The sequence below is a fragment of the Fopius arisanus genome, unplaced genomic scaffold, assembly GCF_000806365.1.
Source record: "Fopius arisanus strain USDA-PBARC FA_bdor unplaced genomic scaffold, ASM80636v1 scaffold00106, whole genome shotgun sequence".
Lineage (NCBI taxonomy): Eukaryota > Metazoa > Arthropoda > Insecta > Hymenoptera > Braconidae > Fopius > Fopius arisanus.
Genome location: NW_011887845.1, coordinates 72,183 through 92,225, shown reverse-complemented (window position 1 = coordinate 92,225; position 20,043 = coordinate 72,183). Strand labels below are relative to the sequence as shown.

The window sequence follows — 20,043 nt, the reverse complement described above, 5'->3', positions numbered from 1 at the left end:
TCCTGTGCACCTGCAGAGATTCCCCTGAAATGTCACCTCCAGATCTTTCATCGAGGGTTTGGGCTTCGATCTCAGCAGGGCGTACATCGACATAATGATCCCCGGGGTGCAGAAGCCACATTGTGAACCGTGAGCCTTTGCCAGCCGCTCCTGAATGGGATGCAAAGTAGTTCTAGTGCTACCTATGCCTTCAACGGTTGTTATCGATGTCCCATGGACACTGCAGATCGGCGCCAGACAAGCATTGATTGCTAGGTGGATAATTTTTCGTCTCTGACGATCAAATTTCGATAGCATTACCGTACATGCTCCGCAACCTCCCTCCGCACATCCCAGTTTAGTGCCCGTTAAATGCAATTTTGTTCGAAGATAGTGCAGCAGAGTCCATTCCGGATCGACCTCATTATCAATTACCTCCCGCCCATTAACATAAAATGCCAGTGTATGAGCTTCTTCAATTTTCACAATTCGCTCCACCTCCGAAGCCCGCTCTCCTCCCTCCTGAGGTTTTCCCATGTCTTCCAAAAATATTACTCCCCAAAAATCAAACCCAATTTATAACAATCCGTAATATTCCACTATCACGTCACGTAACTCAACAGACATTAACGGTCACTGGCCTATAATATAAATGGATAAGTGAAGGCTCTCCGAGGCCACTCATGCGACTGTTCTCAAATATCAGATATATCACCTTACAATGGTGCAAACCAGAAATTCTACTTTTTTTCAATTTCCCCCACGAGGGATTCCACATGGAAAAAAAAATCCCCCCCTCAATTGCAGAAGAGTAAAGTAATTCATATTGAATTATTCCTCTCCCTGAATATCATAGACAGATAAATAATTAAATTTCCCGCGCTCTCGGTCAACCCTAACCCCAAAAAATGTCCATATTGTTTGAAAAATCATAAATACGAGCGCATGGCGTTCTTCCCCAAATCTGCAATAAACCAAAAGTAAAAATTTCCATTAAAAAAACTCCCATAAAAAATGCCGAGAGTCGTGGAGTCGACGCGGAAGAGAAATGGCAACAGTGAATCACACAACACGAGTGATAACGATAAAAGTCAACTGATAAACCGGTCCGAAATGATAGTGTCAATGGAGGATTCATGCCCAGGAGAAGACAACTACGTCCTCGCCCTGTGTGGCACTCAGCAGTGAGTTCTCCTCGAAAATTCCATCGAGAAAAAAATGAAAATACGACTCACATGTTCTCCAGTCCTTCCAGCAAATTTTCTCAATTTTTTTCCATTTCTTCTTTGTCTTCATTGACGATGAAAATCTATTTTGATTACATTTAATTTAAATACTCATTTAAAATGATGATGAAGTAATTAAAACTTACCCCCAAAAGGGGCTACATATTTTTTATATTTTTTTCGGTTTCAGTGAACCAGAGTTCAGGTTTTGCGCGGGATTGTCTGATTACTCGTGCATTGTTTACAATGTTAATGAGGGTTTGAGTAAAATAGCGACTTTGAGCCACAACACGTCGCCAATTGTTGGAATTAAATTCAGCCCAAGTTCAAAGAACATTCTGTACACGGCGACGAGGGATGGCCACATTACAGCTTGTGATCTTCGGGCGAAGGGAAAAGTTGTAGCTGATATGACAGGTATAATTGATCATCAATTGACGAAATGATTGAATTTTACTCTACGGTTTCTTAATTAACGATTGATTATATCGATTATTGGAAATATAAAAAAAATTGCTGTAGCTGATTTTTTTTTCGAATGTGTATTGAGGTGTTTATTATTTTTTTCCATCGCAGATGGACCAATGGATGGGAAATTGAAGCCCCTTGCAAGTTTCGACATCAGCTCCGACGACAAATTAATAGCAGCTGGTACTGAACATGTTGGTGGAGATGCCTTCATCCTCTTCTGGGACATAAGGTGCAGCAGTGTCAACAATTCCAGGTCAGAAAGCAGAAAGAATGATTTGCTTGGTGGATACTGGGAGTCCCACATGGACGACGTGACGTCTCTGGCATTTCATCCCGCAAAAGCAAATACATTGGCCTCTGGCAGCACCGATGGTCTCATCAATGTTTTCGATCTCAAGATGCCCACAGAGGATTCCGCTCTGACTTACTCACTCAATACTGAATCGTCAGTGGACAGGCTGGGGTGGTTGGAAGACGACCACATCTGGTGCACGACGCACACGCATTGTCTTCAGCTCTGGGAGTGCGAGGATGCAACGCCTTATGGAAAATACGATCGTACCAGCATCGCAGCTAATTTTATGAATGAAAATCCAGACAGCTGTTATCTCGTGAGGGTGCACAGGAGTGCCAGCTCCGAGGATCCTTTTCTTCTCACAGGTTCCACAGTTAAAGGGGACCATTTACATGGATTGACTGTCACTTCTGAGGGCATGAAGTGGTGCTCGGATTTCACTGGCAACAAGCAGCTAGTCCGAGACAGCTGGTATCATGCAAAAAGTGGCTGGTTAATAACTGGTGGCGAGGGTGGAATAATCAACCTGTGGAAACAAAACGATACAAATTGCCTCCAAGCAAATGGAGAACGCAAATCTCTCATGAAGTCCACTGGAAAATCCAATGGTCGAGACAAGCATCGAACGAAACCATATTAATTTTTTTTAACGAAAAGAAAAACTGAAATTCTTGCCGCGGGGCGGATCCAAATAATGTACAATATTTTCTATTTTTCTCATTAAATTTATAATAAATAAATGGTGATTAAATATTAAATCAGTGATTTTTTAATAGAAATACCTTTTTCTATCTAAAAAATTCAACACCACCAGTGAAAATAAATAAAACGATGACAAGGGGACGAAAGCCTTCTGTGAAGATTTAGTTAATCGTATATTACCCTCTTGATTCCATTTTATTACAATAACATCATTTTTCCGTTGTCTTATGTACATTAATAATAAATATTATCTTTTTTTGTCTTCAGGCAGCTAATTATTCTTCGATGAATCAGTGGATGATACAATATAATGATAAAAAACATAGAATGTCTTCAAGTAGTGTCTTTTAGGTATTTTTTTTTTGTAAATCTCCCAGTCATCGAATGGTTTACAAGGAATATAAGAAAAAGTAGTAAGTCCATTAGAAAATATAGCGCAACCGTTAGCTGTAAACGGTACTCGAGATTACAGACATCTCTTCATTTCATTTGAATTAATTAATATTCAATTAAACATTACTCTGAGTGTTTCGCACAGTGGATACGATTGAATCGTCGAGGTTTATCTTTAAGAATAGCCTTCAACATTTTTATTACCTCGACCAGTGATTTTGCGAATGGAAAATATTTTATTGAAAGCCCTTGCCCGATTGTTAGAAAATTCTACTGGAGTTATCTGGATTTTTTAGAATTATTCTGTAATTTCGTGGTCGATTTTATCAGAATATTGAATAAAAAATATTCGATAAAAACAATCCATGGTTTTTTTTTCCAGAACTCCATCGATTCAAATTTTCAATATTTTTTTTTGCTTGACTTTTTTGGGAGGATTAAGAAAAATAGAATGAAGATCGTTTTTGAAAATCAAAAATTTGAAACGAGGAAATTCCACAGAAAATATCTGGAGTGAATAAGTTATAAAAAAAATCGAACTTTCCAATAGAATTGACTGAGACCTAATAAAAAATTTATTAGAAATCCGTAGACTTTTTAAACAATTCGCCAGATTTTTCGATAAAATTTTTTCGCTCGCGTTTGCATTAGTTTTTGTTTAGATTTAACATTATACACGATTCAACAGGAATAAATATTACAAAACTGCATTATCGGTGCAGGTTCAATTGTATATCATTGGATTATTGTTTTTTTTTTCATTACTTTGTTTTTTTTTGTATAAAAATTGGAAGAAGAAAAGTTCACCAACACTGAGCATGACGAAACAATCGGTATTACATGTAATCAATAGATAATTCTCGAAGATTAGGGATCAAGGAGTTCTACAATAAGTCTGAAGAGAAAAAATAAAGGCAATTAAATTATTCGTAGAAAAAACTTCCAGTCTCGTGTGGGAATTGAATATTTTTCTTTAATCAATCGAGATTTTCGAACATGCAGTACGCGAATTAATCAAGGAATTAAACGTGAGGATTAAAAATTGAAGATTAACAGGTGGTGCAGTGGATTTCAAGAATTTCTCTTCTGCTGTATGAATTAACCACCCACACATTCAATTATCTTAATAATTATGGAGATTAAAAAATTCAAGCAAAGGGTGATTATCGATTTCTCCATTATCACAATAACAATAGATACAAGTATCAGCTATTACTTTTTGTCTCCATTTTTTTTTCATTTTTGAAAAGTACAGGTAAACGTACAAAAATACTTGATTCGTGAAATATCCATTCACATAACTCCGTTCTAATTAATCTTTCAATGCTCAATGCTATTATTCTCTTTTTTTTTTACATAATTATTATCTGTCATCTTTCCCAGAGAATGCGACGATTGTTCCAAGTGAAATCCAGTCCAACGGATATTTTAATGAAGAGTTGAACAGAGCTAGGCCGATAGAACTCGATATCAAGTCAACAGTTTTCGACATTTTATGTCATGTTTCAGGAATTTTTATTTATATATAATATATTTGCAGTGGAAAGTGATAAAATGTCAATACCAGTGAAATTTTCATCCGAGTGAATAGAAATTCCCCACACCGATAAGTTTCTGCGATAAATATCGAATGGAATAACTTTTTGAATAAATCGAATCACTAAATACAATCGACTGATGACTTTTTACCACTTTCCATCAAATTTTATGTTTTCTCCCGCCTCATTTTCCTCACATAACAATAGTAGAATAAAAGGACGACATATCAAACGTCATTTGGTCACTCAGTCGTGACATAACACAGTATTTTCAAGTTTAAAAGATTTACAGAATAGAAAATAATGAAGCGACTGATGGAAATTCATTCGAAGTCCTCAATGAGCGCAAGAGAGATTAGCCTTGAGCTAATTAAAACTGGAATGATTCATCTCTCATTATGAATAATTATGAATTATTTTACAATTTATCGGGCTAAATATTATCTAGTCAAATATGACGCCCTGTCTAGCTGAATTAATCAGTATTACATCTTACTCCCGAAACTTACGAATTAGTAATCATTAAATGCTGTTATTTTTATTTATTTATTAACGAACTTGGATGTCTTCACGTGCACACAACATTGCGAGTTAACAACGAGCTTTATTTTCACAATTATTTTCATCATTTATCTTGACAAAGTGGTTCATCAGTTTTTCACTTTTCCACTTTTCCACTTGACTTTCATTCTTCCATCATATCACCATACATAATGGGTTTTCATCAACCGATTGATTACTGTATAACCGTATTTTCTATTGTCATCACGATTGATTTGCGGATAATGTCAATTAACAATTCAGTACCGAAGATGTAAGAATGAAAAGTTGAGCTTTCAGTCGTTTTTGAGAAATTATTTTCGAAAAATATCTCGAAATCCAAGAGGGATAGCGAAAATTTTATCAGATACTCATTTGTAGAGTTGAATGAAATCTACAAAAAAGGTCATAACAAATATTTTTCAATCCCCCTTAGATTCAGGGATAAACTAAAAATTCAAAAATTTAATTATTAGCTAAATCGAACAAGTGACGTGTCGACGTTTTCCCCAGTCGGACTTTCGGGATTATCTCTGAATTCTTTTGTGGACTAGAATAAGATCTACAAAGAGATTCTTTCCCAAATTTCCTCAACTCCCTTAGACTCCCTGAAAAGATACGTATTATCAAAATCAACTCGCCCCTTGCCTCCTCGCTACTGAATTGGTTTCGCTTCTTCATTTTATTGTAGCAATTGAATTCTCATCGTTTAGTTCATCTTTAAGTTCTCTCCCCACCTCTCGAGTTTCTAAATAATCTTTTTATTGATATTGCACACTGGCACGTTGACTAACGTATCACCAAATCATTTCGATGACAATGCGTCAAGGAGACAAACAATTTTTTTTTTCATTCAATGGAACAGAGAAATGCAATTTGGAAATATATCGAGGCCAAGAGTAGAAAAATCCCCAGATATTTCCAACTGATGCAATTAATCCCTCAAATTCCTTAATTTTCAATTATCAAAAAACAATTATTTCAACAAATCTCGTACAATTTTTTGTGTGTCAATTTTAAAAGAAAAATTGTCAAATAACAACAATGGCAGTGGATAATCCAGCCTTTTCTTCATTTTCCAATGAAATTCCTAAATAAAATGTCGGAATGATATGATAATAAATGCGAAAGGAATGTTGAATCTTGCCTTAAACAAAACTGTATAATCCGAACTAAAATAAAATTCGAGGCACAATTGCCCTCATCAGACTGTCCTCATCAATCTCTGATGAATGTTCTCCTAATGATTTTCCGTATTAAAGTACCAGTAAAGAAAAGTCATCTATTATTTTTTCGCACATCTACAACGTGCGATAAATTCATTACGAAAAGTCTACAGATACTGATTGATTACTTAAACCGTGAGACACTCATTAAAATTGAAATACGACAAAACTCTTAATTGCCGGATGAGATTCGATTGTCAATAATATTAAGTCTTTTCATTAAATGCATCGTTTAACCATTAATTAAACATAGAACAACTGAAAAATAATCACCTCAGGTGGGCATTTTCCACATAATCAAGAGTGCCTCACTAATAAGCAGTGTGCATTGCATTAATACTGTCTCACATTTTCAAAAATAATGATCCACCGGTGTTTCCACACCCCCAAGTCAAATAATCAACATCAAATCGAACTGACTTGATGCTGCTTCTCCACAAAATCATCATATGTCCCCCAAAAAAGTCCTAATCACCTGAAATTAATGCACACTGCGTCATTATATACAAAAATCGTTATACAATCATTCTGGAGAATGAGCATGTCCTCAAATAATGAAAAAACCACATACACACAATTTATCCTCAGTTTTTCCGGGAATTCTTGTGAATCGAGTGATCACCTACACCATCTCCGAAGAAAATAATCCCAGTAATGAATTCATACGTGGATATTGACGTTGCAATACGTGAAAACGTTAATATAATAGAACTTTCAGTCGATTTCATCATTTTCTTCAACAATATTAACGGTTTAAGCAACAAGATGAGCACTAATTTACTGCGACCACGTGGTCTCCTAATACTCGATTGAAATACTCTATTGAATTCGGTTGTTAAATACCTCACCATTCTCAATCTGAAAGTCAAAATGACTTGACACGACTCCTGCTCTGCGAGTCCTTGGACTGACTGCGGGTGGGTGTTGGAGTGGAGACAGGAGTACCTGAGGAAGTTGGTGTGTCAACAGCTCTAGGTGGACGCGTCGATTTTCGGCCAAATCGAAAGAGTCGTCAGAAGAAGATAACCTCCTCCTCGAGCGGTGGTTGAGGCTCAGCTTTCTGCTGATGTCCCTGTGGTTGCACATCACCTCGCTGATGTCCCTGATGATGAGAGTGGGTTTGTGAGTGAGATTGTGAATGATGGAGATGATGAAATGATTCGGTTGGTGATTTATTGATCCTCAGCGATCGATTAAGCTGACAGGTATTGCCATTATTGTGATTGCCAAGCTCTGACGAGTAGGTGGATGATGTGACAGCTGCAGGACTGCTCGATGTCCTCGAGTGTCTGTCTGGGCTGTTGTTGGTGCCAGTGCTGTGTCTGGTGGTATTGTTGTTGCTGCCACTGGCAAGTTTGAGAGGGAGTTGTTGCTTAACTGGTGGAATACTGGATGCTTTTTGCTGATTGGTGGCACTGATGAGGTTCAGGGGTATTCTCTTGGCATCAGGCAGGGATTTTCTCTGGAGGAGTGTGTCACCTTGTGAGCCATGAGATAAATGAGAGGAGTGGGAGGTGTGAGAGGAATGCCCATGGCCTGCAGCTGAGGGATTAGCTGTTGATGGCGCGACAAGAGAGACCCCTTGTCTCTCCAAAGCCTCCAGCCTTCGATACAACTGATCCCTCTGCTGTGTTACATCCCTCTGCTCAGCAGCCAACTGCTCCCTGAGCCTCGATAGCTCATTCCTCTCCTCCTGCATCTGCATCTTTTCCTGCTGTGTCATAGCTCTGAATGCAGCCTTCTCTCGACTCAACTGATCCTGGAGATTTCTGAGCTCCTCAAGCTGACGATTCGAGTTGGGTCTATTCTGGCTCGATGATTTACCACCTGCTGACGTACCACACCAATCCTTCGAGGCACTCAACTGCGCCTGAAGACTGTCTATTGTCGTCATCTGATTACTTATTATGCATAAAAGTGTGTACACGTAATGAGATAGTCTGATTGCAACCAACTGCTGATCCTTATTGATATCGTGCCCCTCGTCGTCAGGCCTGTCAATTTTATCCCTTCCTTTGAGCAGATCACACGCCTTAGGTGGTGACATAACCGAGTGCAGTGCAGCTGAATCCCTCCAGGGATATCTCTCCTTGTTGTGATCAAAACCAGCGAATGTCTCGGCTCTCCTGGGTACGCACAGAGCTGGTGGTACATAAGCCTCACTGTGTCGTTCACCAGCTGAACTCAAGCTCCTCGACAGTGAACCACCACCAGCACTGAAAGACAATGAACTCGCCAGTTTCGTAACTTCTCTCACAGCAACCACAACCTCCTGCCAAAGTTGTGCTGAATCTGTACCCTCGTTTCTCACTAATCTCGTGTAATCCACGTCCTTCTCACACCTTTCAGATCTCTCTCTCTCCCTCGTCTCACTCTCATTATCATTATCACTGCAAACACTTGCTGCATACAGCAGTCGCATCTGCAGTGCAAGCTTCTCCTCGAGTAAAAGTGCCTGTTCAGTATCCTTTTTTCTCAATTCTCCAACGATCCCGAGGATATGATTCTCCTTGGCTTTTGCAATTCTCTGGCGTTCGTCGACCGTCAGCATCGACGATGCTGAGCTCCCGGATCGTGATATATCACTGGCAATAGCACCACGATCAAATCCATCGCTTTCGCAATCGTTGTCCTGGGGGCAAGCCTCCACCGCTGCCCTGATCGATTGTATCCAAATCTGCTTGTCCTTGGGTTTCTGCACCTTCAGCTCAAACATCTCTGGCTCCTTTGGATTACTGCTGATCAGATAAATTCCCCGTGACTCCTGACCCGCTTTCTCACGAACCAGAAGCTTCTGCAGAGACACAACACCCGCTTTATTCTCAGGTACAAAGAACGCATACTTCTGATCTCGTGTTTCATTTAAGAAAAATAGAACATCGGAGAGGACAACAACAACGACTGATGCCATTTTGCCCCGGCCCTGCATGAGGTAGGCATTGCCCTCGAATTTGAGGACACGGTTGGAAGCCATCAGATCGGATTTCTTGAATTTAGCATCTCGATGGGTGGCCGATGACTTGGCATCGATTCGATTGTAAATCTCAAGTTTTCGATCTTCACGCTCTTTGTTTGCAACGCAAGCGTCAACGTCAGCGAGAATCTCCTTGACGAGACCCAGGGCTTTGCGTAAATCGCCCCTCTCGTCGTTCGTCGTTGATGTTTTGATGAGGGGCTCCACCAGGAGTGGATACTTTGTCAGACGTTGGGTAACGAAGAGTATGCACTCGGGGATTCCTTTCTTCTTGAGGAGGGGATTCGTCTGACACTGGCGGACAAAACGAGAAAAACGTGGATCATTGCGCAGGTAATATTTGTACGAATCAACAGCGTCCCTGTGACGACTGCAAAATTCTCCGTAGGCGCTTTTCATTCGGGTGGAGGTCTCGAAGGAGAATTGATCAACGAGGATGTCCGAAATTGTGGGGACCACCAGATTTGCCCTCTGTCTTTTCCGTAATTTTAGGAGAAATTTCAAGTGGATGTCGATGAGGTCTCGCAGACGGGGAAACATTCGCTCGAGATCCGGGGGCGTCAGGCGGAAATAACGACGAAGACCCTCCGCAAATATTCTCTCCATTGCTAGGAGCACCAGGCAGTGGTGCTTCTCTGTAAGAACAAATTCGTAGATGTGCTCTTGCCGTTTAACTTCACGATCATTGCCATTTACAAGACGCAGAGCATCGCTACGACCGATTGCTGCACTCCAGGAGTCCGGCTCGTCACCACCAAGACCGAGCTCTGGATCCAAACCCTCGATGTCACCCACTGACAGCTGGTGCACCTCCTCACCGAAGTCGAACTCCTCCCACGCACTGAAAGGAAATCGTCGGGAATCATTCCAAGAATTTTCAAGGGACTTGCAGAAGTGCAGATATTGGTTCAAGAATTTTTTATTTATATTATATATTATCGTATTTCGTTCTGGAAATTTTATGTTTTTTTTTTACTGCTGAGTCAGAGATTTTCAAATACCAAGGAAAATATCACGTAAAGGTCAACTCCATCACCAAATTGTCTGCCACAAGCTTTCAATATTGATGTAATCTTTAGGAACAATTAAATTACCTGACAATTTCACGTTGTCCCTCTCCGTCTTTCTCCTCGCTAATCGATTGGCTGTAAACAAAAACTCTCGGCATGAATATTCTCTCGCCTCTACAAAACACATTCGAATTTCCATAAAAAAATAATTGACTCGGTGCCTTGGTTTCTACAAATCATTCACCCACGTGAATTTCTATTCACAATTTTTTCATTTTCGTTGGATAAATCCACTTTTCACTCTTTTTCGTCAAGATAATATCAATTGTTTAGACAACACACGCCCCATCGGTGTTCGCATACGGTATGACAGGAAAAATTCGTCTATCTTAGGGGAAAAGAATTACATAAAATTGAGAAATTGAAAAGTACACGGATTAAGCAAAGCAAAGCCGTTATTCTCCTGGGACTAAATCGGTCGTATGCAACGGATCGTTGATAACATGGAGAAAAAAAGTTGAGTAAAAATTATCAGAGAGGTGGAATTGTTTTTTAAAAAATATCGTACAAAATCGACCGGCAATCCCTGGGGATAATTATGGATGATTCTATGAAATTTTCAATTTCAAAAAATCATTCCTCATTTTTTTTGCTCCAATATCGTATGAAAAAGATCTAGAAATCGCTGTAGACATCAAGATTACATGAGTGGCATGTCAATTTCTATCCAATTCTTTTCTCCATGCACCTGAAGTATTGAACGAGTAATGGAAATAATATAACAGCGGAATCATAACAGATAAACGAGACAAGCAGGTGTTTTAAGCTCAGGCAGGGCAATGGCGTGTGTCTCATATCGTTTCAATCAATGAATAAAACCATCTAGTGCCAATTCTAGATGACAAAGTGAATCCGTTGTCGAAGGAAAGTGACGAGAGAATTTAGTCTGACAATTTTAGGATGGTATCTGCGGGAGTAATGTGAATAAACCTCCGGATAATCAGCTCCAATTTCCTTCAACAACAAAATATAATGAAAAACAAATAAACTGGAAACACCAATTCCACGAGAAGTTGATTGAATTCATTGACGTCCCATCGTAGAACACTGGACGAACATTTGCGTGATGGATAAGAATCAATACACTGACAAGAGAAAAAATAAATATAACGAGAATAGACACAATTTCGTGATTATTATTCTGGGACGACTTACTTGACTCCAAGTTTAGTGGCGACACGTCGCCAAGGGCTGTAGTTTGTCACCGTTTTCTTGTTGGTTATTTCCCTTTTATCGTTGATATCGAATACAGTTGGCAATCGGGAGGGAATGCACGAGGAAGGAGAAAGCACACACTGCATTAGCGCAACTTTACGCATTTTATTTTTCTCTCGTTATCTTTTTGGTACCGACATTTTTTCCCCTCCCCAGCAATTTATTTTTTCACTCATTCAATTCCACTCAACGAGGAACTCGCACGAATTTTTTTTTTTATGCAAAAAGCTTCATGCAAGTTCCATATTCCTGGTATTGCCGTTGTACGCGTTAATCTATTGCCTATTTTTTTAAATTAATATGTAAAAAAAATAATGAGTTGTGATTTGAATTGTTTGAGTAACGCGATATTTCAAAGCACCATCGACCTGGCTACACGCAACTACACAAGGACGATTAATAAATTAATAAATAATTATGTAAGTATTGATCGTTCTATTAATCTCATGTTGCAATAATTGGTAAAATTAATATTGGTTTTAACAAGCTCCTGGACCAGTCTGAATCTCGGAGTAATTATTGAATCTCTCATTATTTTTCGATTTCTTGAATTATTTTACTTTGTACTTTGTAGTAATTTTGAAAATAAAACTGCGAGATCCATCCGGTCGTGCGTCGGCAGCGTGCGAGACTTGGACCATAAACACGAAGACTCGATGCAATATATTAATTATATTACTATAATTATCAAAAAAATCAATGAATTGTTGAATTTGATGTAAGAGACTCACCTGTTTGGACCGGTTGATGTTGATGGAGGTAATGATACTGTGGAGCCTCTTTTTACGTGTCCACTGCTCGTCACTATTGATACACTCGACATTGACTTTGTAGAACCCTTGTGGGAATTATTTTTCGGCTTGACACACTCATTCGGCATCTGATCCTTGCACGATTGATTCTGATGTACCATAACTCCACAGCCTATTGCATCAATAATTAATCCAACAATTGATTAAATTATCCGAGAAAAAATATTAATAATTGATTCTTAACCAATCCTGAATACTTACTTTCGCAGAGGAGAACTGATTTATTTCCAAACTGTTTCATGCAATAATCACAAATGTAATTCCCTTGGACAGTCATTGCCACCCAGTGATGAGTCTGACTAGGCTTCTTTCCACTCTTATCCTGCAGCAGAATTCAATAAATGAATAAACGAATAGAAGTCAAAACAAAATAAGCAGTGAAAAAATTTCTAACGGATCGATGAGGAAAGACAAAACACGATGGAAAAAATAATATTGATGAATCCCTCATCCACAAGGCACAAAGGGTCTAAAAATACTCTTCAAACGAACGTTCATTCTCTGATAAAACACAATGATAAATCCATTAAATAAAATCTGCAGTGACATGGTAAAAAGGGCAATATCACGAAGCCAAGGGAGACAGAAAAATTTTGCTTTATGCCTCTTCTGCCCGGAGGATCGAGAGGAATAAAAAAATTTCACCAAAAAATTCGCCATCTCCCCCACCTGCAGGGATATTTCCGAAAAATCAACCCAAGAATTGACTCAACTTGCTCCTTTCAAGTCTTGACTACTGAAATATACCTTTTTCTTTCTGAAGAACAGGGATCCTCGCTTTCTCCGAGTTTTCTCTGAGTGATGATCATCGTAGACGACTCCACTGTAATCATGAATATCTCTCAGTACCCGACAAATTCATAACAATTAATTCAATGGAGTGATAAAAATAGCAAGCATCAAGCCTTGATTATTCTGATCAAAAGCCTAAACACTAATATCGAGAGTTGAAAGAAAAAATATGGAATAATTCCAGAGTGGCTTATTTGACCGCTTCCATCACGATGAAAATAATATTATTGAGGTATCTAATGTACTCACTCGGTCATGAGCTCGTCGAGGGAGGTTTGGGCATTGAGGGAACCCTCACGAATAATATCACCATGATATGCATGACTGTGGAGTGGATCCTCGGTCTCAGTTTCACTTCCACTACCTTTCTCGTTTCGTTCGTGTCTTCTGCTGTCATGCACGATTGTTGCAAAATAATTCAGTGCAATACACACAAATCACATACATACTATTTTCACTAATTTCAATAAAATAATGTACAGATATAAATAATAGACTTGACAGTTCATTTAATCAACAGCACTGGCTAGTTTTACTCGTTCATTATTTTTTTATGGTATAATTTGTGTGAATAATTTCGTGTTTCTTACTCTGTTTGCTTGCAAACGAGCATGCCAAAGACTCTAGTTGTGCGAAATAATGTGGAGTAGTGATTAAATTGAGATGCAGTAGCGAAGTGGACGGTTTTAGGTCAGTTGATAACTCGTCAATAGAGGCGAATTGAATTTCCAAGTTTTCTCAATTATCGATTTATGTCGGAAGCTATCGATGTCGAGTGGAAACTTTACAGCATTTTTTTGTAGATCGTAAAATATTCAATTAAAAATTCCCATGATATTTCCTCCGAAAATTAATAAATTTTGAGATCTAGACGTATTTAATTACATTGAAAAATTCGAGTCTCCAGAATTATTGAAGGACTCGTTTCACCACTTCACTACTGAGTTTACCTTTTAGAAAATGAATATAAAATTTTTATCATAGCGAATTAGGCACAGCAAATGCATAGATATATCGAGAATATCTGCTGATGAATTTATTTCATACTTACGTGGCTAGAGAAGGTGTTGTTCTCGTTCCCTCGCACAGAGGAGCCTGTCCTGGTGGTCCGATGATTGATGGAGTCGAGATGGATTTCTGGAGTGGTAAACGTGATCCAGTCACTCCCGGCAACAAGTTCACAGTCTCTGTTAGTCTTTGGCTAACTCGTTTCACCCCCGACTTGTGTGGATCAATCTGAAATTTTTTTGGTGATACATTTTCCTCTCATACTTGGGGATAATTAATTAATCAGTAAAATTGATGAATTGGAATCGGGAAAATGATCAACCCACCTGAACAAAATCAGCTTCATTGAGCGAGTGAGTGCTGGTTTGAGACCTGCAGGATCGATTTGCCACACTAGCACACGGTGATCTTGATTTTCCATCAATTTCGAGGTCCATTTCACTGTCAAGGCTACTTAGGCTGATGCTCCGCTGTCGCTGAAAGTTGTAAAATATTGATAATGACACGAATTTAAAAATTACGCCCTCATCACCCATAAAAACCCCTAATTTTCCTGAAATTCAACAGAATAAGTCAATTAATTTTCCTTGCAGACCACATTTGTGCGAAAATCACGTAAACTTCTTTAATTAATTTATTTTCATGAAGGTCCGCCCTCCCTATCCCAGACTAATTGATCAATCTTTTCCATTTGGAAGACAAATTTAATCCTGAGGGATTGAAAATTCAAAGATCTGATTTTCACCATTTTCAGTTGAAATGAAATTTCCTCTTCATTCTGCAGAACTGAATAAATAATTCTGATCCATTTCACGAGTCTGGCATACACCGTTAAACCCCGACGGATCACCATCACCCATAATTAATTGATAGTTTTACACTCGAGTGATGATTGAATGTCGGTAGACGAGAAATCATAATGCATGAGACATATGCACGCACAACAGGAAAGACAAGCTTCCGTTTTTAAACACTGAAACGTCACTTTTCCTCTATTAGTCATTTTTGTTAGAAGCTATTTTATTTTTATCAATCCCCGAAAAAATTGTATAGCCGATTTTCCCCTGGGGAGAGGGTTTATTGAGGAAAAATCCGATTTTTCCGTGAATTATTATTTGTTTGAATACGTCGGGTGTTTGTAACCATACGCTGTGCAATTTTTCCTACAACCGAGGCATTCATCTGGCTTCTGCAAGCTTTTATATGGAGGACAGATGGTTTGCAATGGAAATCGATTAATAAAAGACTGGAGATTGCTGCAAAAATCTTTCACCGAACCTAAATTGCGTCAAATATAGAATTATTTCGGAAACAAATGAATCATCATTTCGAATTACTCATTATACGCAGATGTGAATACAAAATTCCCGAAATCGTCGATTTAAATTTATGACGTTTTCCCACTTCCTCAATATTTTGCCTCCCCTGGGCGTATGCCCTATTTTATGAATAATTGATTGTGTGGAAAAGGCTGAGGTTACTCGACACCAACCACGATTGATTTTACACGCGAAAGGGTAGAATCTCCTTCAGACTCTCAATATCCTCGACAATTTTCAATTCTTGCGGTCTTCACTTGTGTCGTTGGATATGAAAACTATTGATTATGGGAAGAAATATCAAAGGATGTTCTGCTAATAAATTTAATGAGCTCCAAAAAAAAAATGTATCCAATATTTCCACCTGATGCATCAAGTCTTCAGCAGTTTGCAAAATATTTTACATCAATAGACACAACGAAAGTACAAGGAAGTGGTTAATATTCTAAATAAAAATAAAATCAATACACCGGTGCATAAAATGTAAATACCAGGGCTCAGCCCTCGGGCGATGGCCAATCGCAAGCTTCTGACGAATGACGTTCAAAAATAAAAAAATCAAGTAAAAATAATTTTTTTTTTCGATACATAAATAACTCAAGAAGGACTGGCCTTCATATGGATTGAGAAAAAAAAAATCACCATATTCTGTGCCTGGAGATGATTCTGTACCCCACACCGATGTCGATTTTGTCTGCTCTCCTCGAGATCAGTCCAGCTCCTCCTCCTGTCCACCCCCAGCATACCTGGAGGCAGTTGTCCCTGTGGAAAATGTGTGGGCGAACTGTTGGTGGAGCAATTGGCGAGATCGGGATCAGAGCCAGGAGCTCTGTCACCAGTTGGTGCTCTTCCCAGAGGACAGAGCGATGGGCAAGATGAGCTCAACCTCTGGAGATTGTCCGACTGTGACAGCAGCCTGTAGCCAACAGTGCAGAGAGTCAAATCACGCATACGTTGGATACTGCTGTGTATTTCATTCAACTGCTGGAGATTGTCCTCCAGGACTGGGTAGTGCTTGGCCAATCCTGGTGAGTGTGGAGTTACACTGATCGTTGGTACCAGAGGATTCTGCTGATTTCTCGTGATACCCAGACTCTGGGGATTGCGACGCTCATCACTTCCCTCGGCCATTGCTACATCCAACTTGCTATCTTTGGTATAATCAGCTGTTTGGTGATTAGTTCCATCAATTGTCGAGACAAGTTCACCATTCACAGCTGATGCATTACTGCAGTCTGTCTGCTCGGAGTTCAGGTAATCTGTCACTACATCCTCGTCACTGTCTTCACCGCTGTTTGGACATTCATCTGGAAATTATCATAATAACTGTTGACAGCAGATCAATTTTATATAACAATTTTACCTACAAGTAATTTAATTCCAGTGTAAATCTTCCAGAAAAATTACAACAACGGGAATTTTGGTGGAAAGAGTATAAAAATCTTGAAATAATCACAAAAAATTTGTCTGGAAAATGAGACAACTCGGAGATATCTCTCTTCCGCTCTCGAGGAAGTTGATAATAAAGAAAAGAGACTTGAGATATTGTAGTAAAACAGCTGGGGAAATTTCCGGTGGCAAAGTCACCCTGACGACCCATTTATCTGCTCTAGTTATTGGAGGTACGACAAGAGAATGTTTTGCACCTTGAAAACGTCTCTATTCCCCAGGGAGGACTCGTCTCTTTCTCTCCACGAAATAATCAATTGTCAAGCACCAGATCTGCTGACAAGCCCCTGAATATCAGAGGAAAGGAGGGGATTATCGAGTTTGAAATCGAAATTCCGAGATATTCATAAAAGGCCGTGACTTCCAGTCGATCTATTCAGTTTTATCACTTCCCTCTTGAATGTTTCATTGCACCTCCTCACAGAGGATTGAAATGGAAGCCAGTATTTTTCGCCGGAAAATCCTTTGGCTTTCTGATGAAAATATATTCAAATCTTCACTCAATTCTTGGATGAAATTTATCGAAAAGAGATCAAAGCGGAAATTCAGCGAGTGCTGCATGATTAATCCTTTGTACTGGCGTTGTGATTCTGATTACACTCTCGGTCTTTTTCCGATACTCTCGCATTTTGCTTCGGGGATGGAAAACAAGGGAACAATTGCAGTGTATAGGTACAACGTCTATCAAGTATTTTCGTATTAACAGAGTGGAAGTATCTACAATGAGAAACCAGGTCACTTTGACGCATTCAGTGGGAAGTTGAATCGTTATCGAGATTCTCAACATTTTGATTATTATTTTCCCTGATGAAAGGCACGTGTCATTGGTGGCTAATTAAATCACCTCTTATTTAATCAGTCGTCATTCTACGTCGAGTACATTTGCTTTCTATTGATTTATCAAGAATTAATTTAATTCATCGACGAACCAGCGAGACCAGATCAATTGATTCCAAATTTGTCCTGAACCAGAATAAGCGCACTTCACCTAGGCTCCGTTATCACTGAATATCTTGTAAATGAAGAGAGATGCATGAATTTTCATTAACACCTTTTTTGTAGAACGTAATGTGTAGTGGAAAAAGGATTTATATGAAATTTTTGGTATCTCCTTTTGTTTAGAAGATATTCATCAATAATTGGCGCCAAGTCAAATGTTGTAGGTCATCGAGCCACTGCAGGATTTAATTCCGTTTTTTGGACATATCTTCGAGTACAGCGGAGATAGCAATTTTTTTCTAACTGACTTTCTCGTGGGGATTTGAATTTCCAACAAAAAAGTTCCCAGAAATTTTTCTGTAAAGTGAAAATTATCGCGAATACCGCACGTTTTTTCACCAAAGAAAAACGATTTTTCTCCGTACGCACTAAAATCCTTCATTAAAAATCTCCTCAAAAATTCTCTACCATAGCAACCTCTTATCACTGCTCCCCCCTCTCTCCCCAAAATAAATACTGCCAACAATTACCTCGTTGCTGATAAAACCGAGTAAGAACTGTTGCTTTCAGCCATTCGAAGGGGAAATGAAAAAAAAACTTGACAATACCGAATTGATCCACGACCTCGAACACACACAGCAATACTACACCCCCTCTCGGGTATTTGCAACCCCTCCAGCATTGCACAGGGCAGTGAAGAGCGACCCCGAACCACCCAACCCCACCCCATTCTGGGAAATCCTTGGACCAGCCCTAAACCTCCCGAAATAATTTCTCCTTGATTTTTCCTCCTCCAAAAATTGAAAAAACCCCCAAATTACGATTTTTTACAATAAAAAAAATCATGAAAAAATATAGGAAAACCTGGATTTGCACTTAAACTTCCGGAAAAATTTTCCTTTGATTTTTCCTCCCTCAGAAATAATAAAAAACTCTGAATTACCATTTTTTCAATGAGGAAAAAATCACAAAAAAGGATAAACTGGATTTTTGGAATAATGAAAGAAAAACTCACCAGAGGAAAACGGAGCCAGCCCATCCTGCCGTTTCTCCATCGTGTCCGTTAATTTTTTCCACAGTTTTTTAATATTTAATCAGTGAAAAACTGAAAATATAATGAATTTAAAATGAAATATTTTTCTTGATATTGACAACTCGAATTTTATTGAAAAAAAAAATTCCAAATGAGTTGAAATCACTAAACGATGTCATTCTACAATTAATTACTATTCAATTTCCAAAAATATTTTTAAATATTCACTGGAAAAATACCCAATCACTAAAATAATTCCTAGAAATTCACAATTTGACAATAAAAATTGAAAACAAAGCGCAATTAAATGAAATTCATTTTATTTCAGTGAATCCCCAATTTTCTGTGTTATGAAATTTCCACTGGATAAATGCCGAATTAATAAAAATTAACAACTTGCTAAAAACGGATTAAACAATGTTTTCACACCGATCCGGGGTCTCAAGAATGACTTTAATTAGCGGAAAAAGTAATAAAAACGGTCAGAGCAAAGCAATTATCCGAATCTAATGACTTGGAACCTGAAATTAACGAATCGCGTGGGCCCGATTGTCGATAAGTCATTGTTTCCGGAGTTGGTAAAACGACACTTGTTGCCAGGGAAAGCCACGATCAACTCCAATGACAGGTAGCTTCTCCAACAATTGAATTTTCAATGCACATCACCTGCACATTGCAAACTGAATACTCCCGTAAGATAATATCAATTTATTCCTCTTTTCTCCATTTTTTTTTCTCATTCACCCGTTAATTACCGGGGGTTTGTCATTATTTATTCGGCAATTATTTGCTTGCGGAGTAGAACAGGTAGTTGGTACATACCCTCCCCCCCCCCCCCCCTTTCCAACAGGAGTAGAACCGCAAACAGATGGTTCTGAGGAGTACTGAGTTATTGGAAATTACACTGACATTGTCACACGCCTGGCTGATTAATCGGTGGTTTAACTATTCTCGGGATAACACTTTTTGCTTCACTGGGAGAATTATTATTATTATTTAGGGACTGCCGACGGGATACCAAGGTGCGTCAACCATTTTCTACGTGCAGCGCACGCACTCTGA

At 38.8% G+C, this 20,043-nt stretch overlaps 2 protein-coding genes across 7 annotated transcripts; one reads left to right on the top strand and one right to left on the bottom strand.

The window, feature by feature from the left end:
• The first annotated feature begins 876 nt into the window (after positions 1-876).
• Positions 877-2,729, top strand: LOC105271267 (WD repeat-containing protein 89). Its single transcript, XM_011312706.1, has 3 exons — positions 877-1,163; positions 1,396-1,622; positions 1,782-2,729. Exons 1-3 carry the CDS (start codon positions 994-996, stop codon positions 2,609-2,611), a joined length of 1,227 nt encoding a protein of 408 aa, XP_011311008.1. The 5' UTR covers positions 877-993; the 3' UTR covers positions 2,612-2,729.
• A 1,283-nt stretch (positions 2,730-4,012) lies between these two features.
• Positions 4,013-20,026, bottom strand: cyst (rho guanine nucleotide exchange factor 18 cysts). Of its 6 annotated transcripts, none has more exons than XM_011312700.1 (12): positions 19,891-20,026; positions 18,964-19,053; positions 16,203-16,867; positions 14,568-14,717; positions 14,285-14,469; positions 13,483-13,623; positions 13,189-13,264; positions 12,643-12,763; positions 12,361-12,553; positions 11,570-11,641; positions 10,439-10,489; positions 4,013-10,185 (listed from the first exon to the last, which is right to left on the bottom strand). In XM_011312700.1, exons 2-12 carry the CDS (start codon positions 19,001-19,003, stop codon positions 7,383-7,385), a joined length of 4,497 nt encoding a protein of 1,498 aa, XP_011311002.1. In that variant the 5' UTR covers positions 19,004-19,053; positions 19,891-20,026; the 3' UTR covers positions 4,013-7,382. The 6 variants fall into 6 exon arrangements, with proteins under 6 accessions (XP_011311002.1, XP_011311003.1, XP_011311004.1 ...); XM_011312701.1 differs by having other exon boundaries at positions 13,483-13,620; XM_011312702.1 differs by lacking the exon at positions 11,570-11,641.
• Positions 20,027-20,043: the final 17 nt, after the last annotated feature.

What these genes read in the sequence shown, in the direction of transcription:
- LOC105271267 (XM_011312706.1), top strand. Translation starts at nt 994, where the DNA reads ATGCCGAGAGTCGTGGAGTCGACGCGGAAGAGAAATGGCAACAGTGAA. An exon ending in GCCCTGTGTGGCACTCAGCA is followed by an intron (nt 1,164 to 1,395) that starts GTGAGTTCTCCT and finishes TTTCGGTTTCAG; the next exon opens with TGAACCAGAGTTCAGGTTTT. An exon ending in AGTTGTAGCTGATATGACAG is followed by an intron (nt 1,623 to 1,781) that starts GTATAATTGATC and finishes TTTCCATCGCAG; the next exon opens with ATGGACCAATGGATGGGAAA.
- cyst (XM_011312700.1), bottom strand. Translation starts at nt 19,003, where the DNA reads ATGGAGAAACGGCAGGATGGGCTGGCTCCGTTTTCCTCTG. An exon ending in ACAACACCTTCTCTAGCCAC is followed by an intron (nt 13,624 to 14,284) that starts GTAAGTATGAAA and finishes CGTGCATGACAG; the next exon opens with CAGAAGACACGAACGAAACG. An exon ending in TGTTCTTCAGAAAGAAAAAG is followed by an intron (nt 12,764 to 13,188) that starts GTATATTTCAGT and finishes ATTCTGCTGCAG; the next exon opens with GATAAGAGTGGAAAGAAGCC.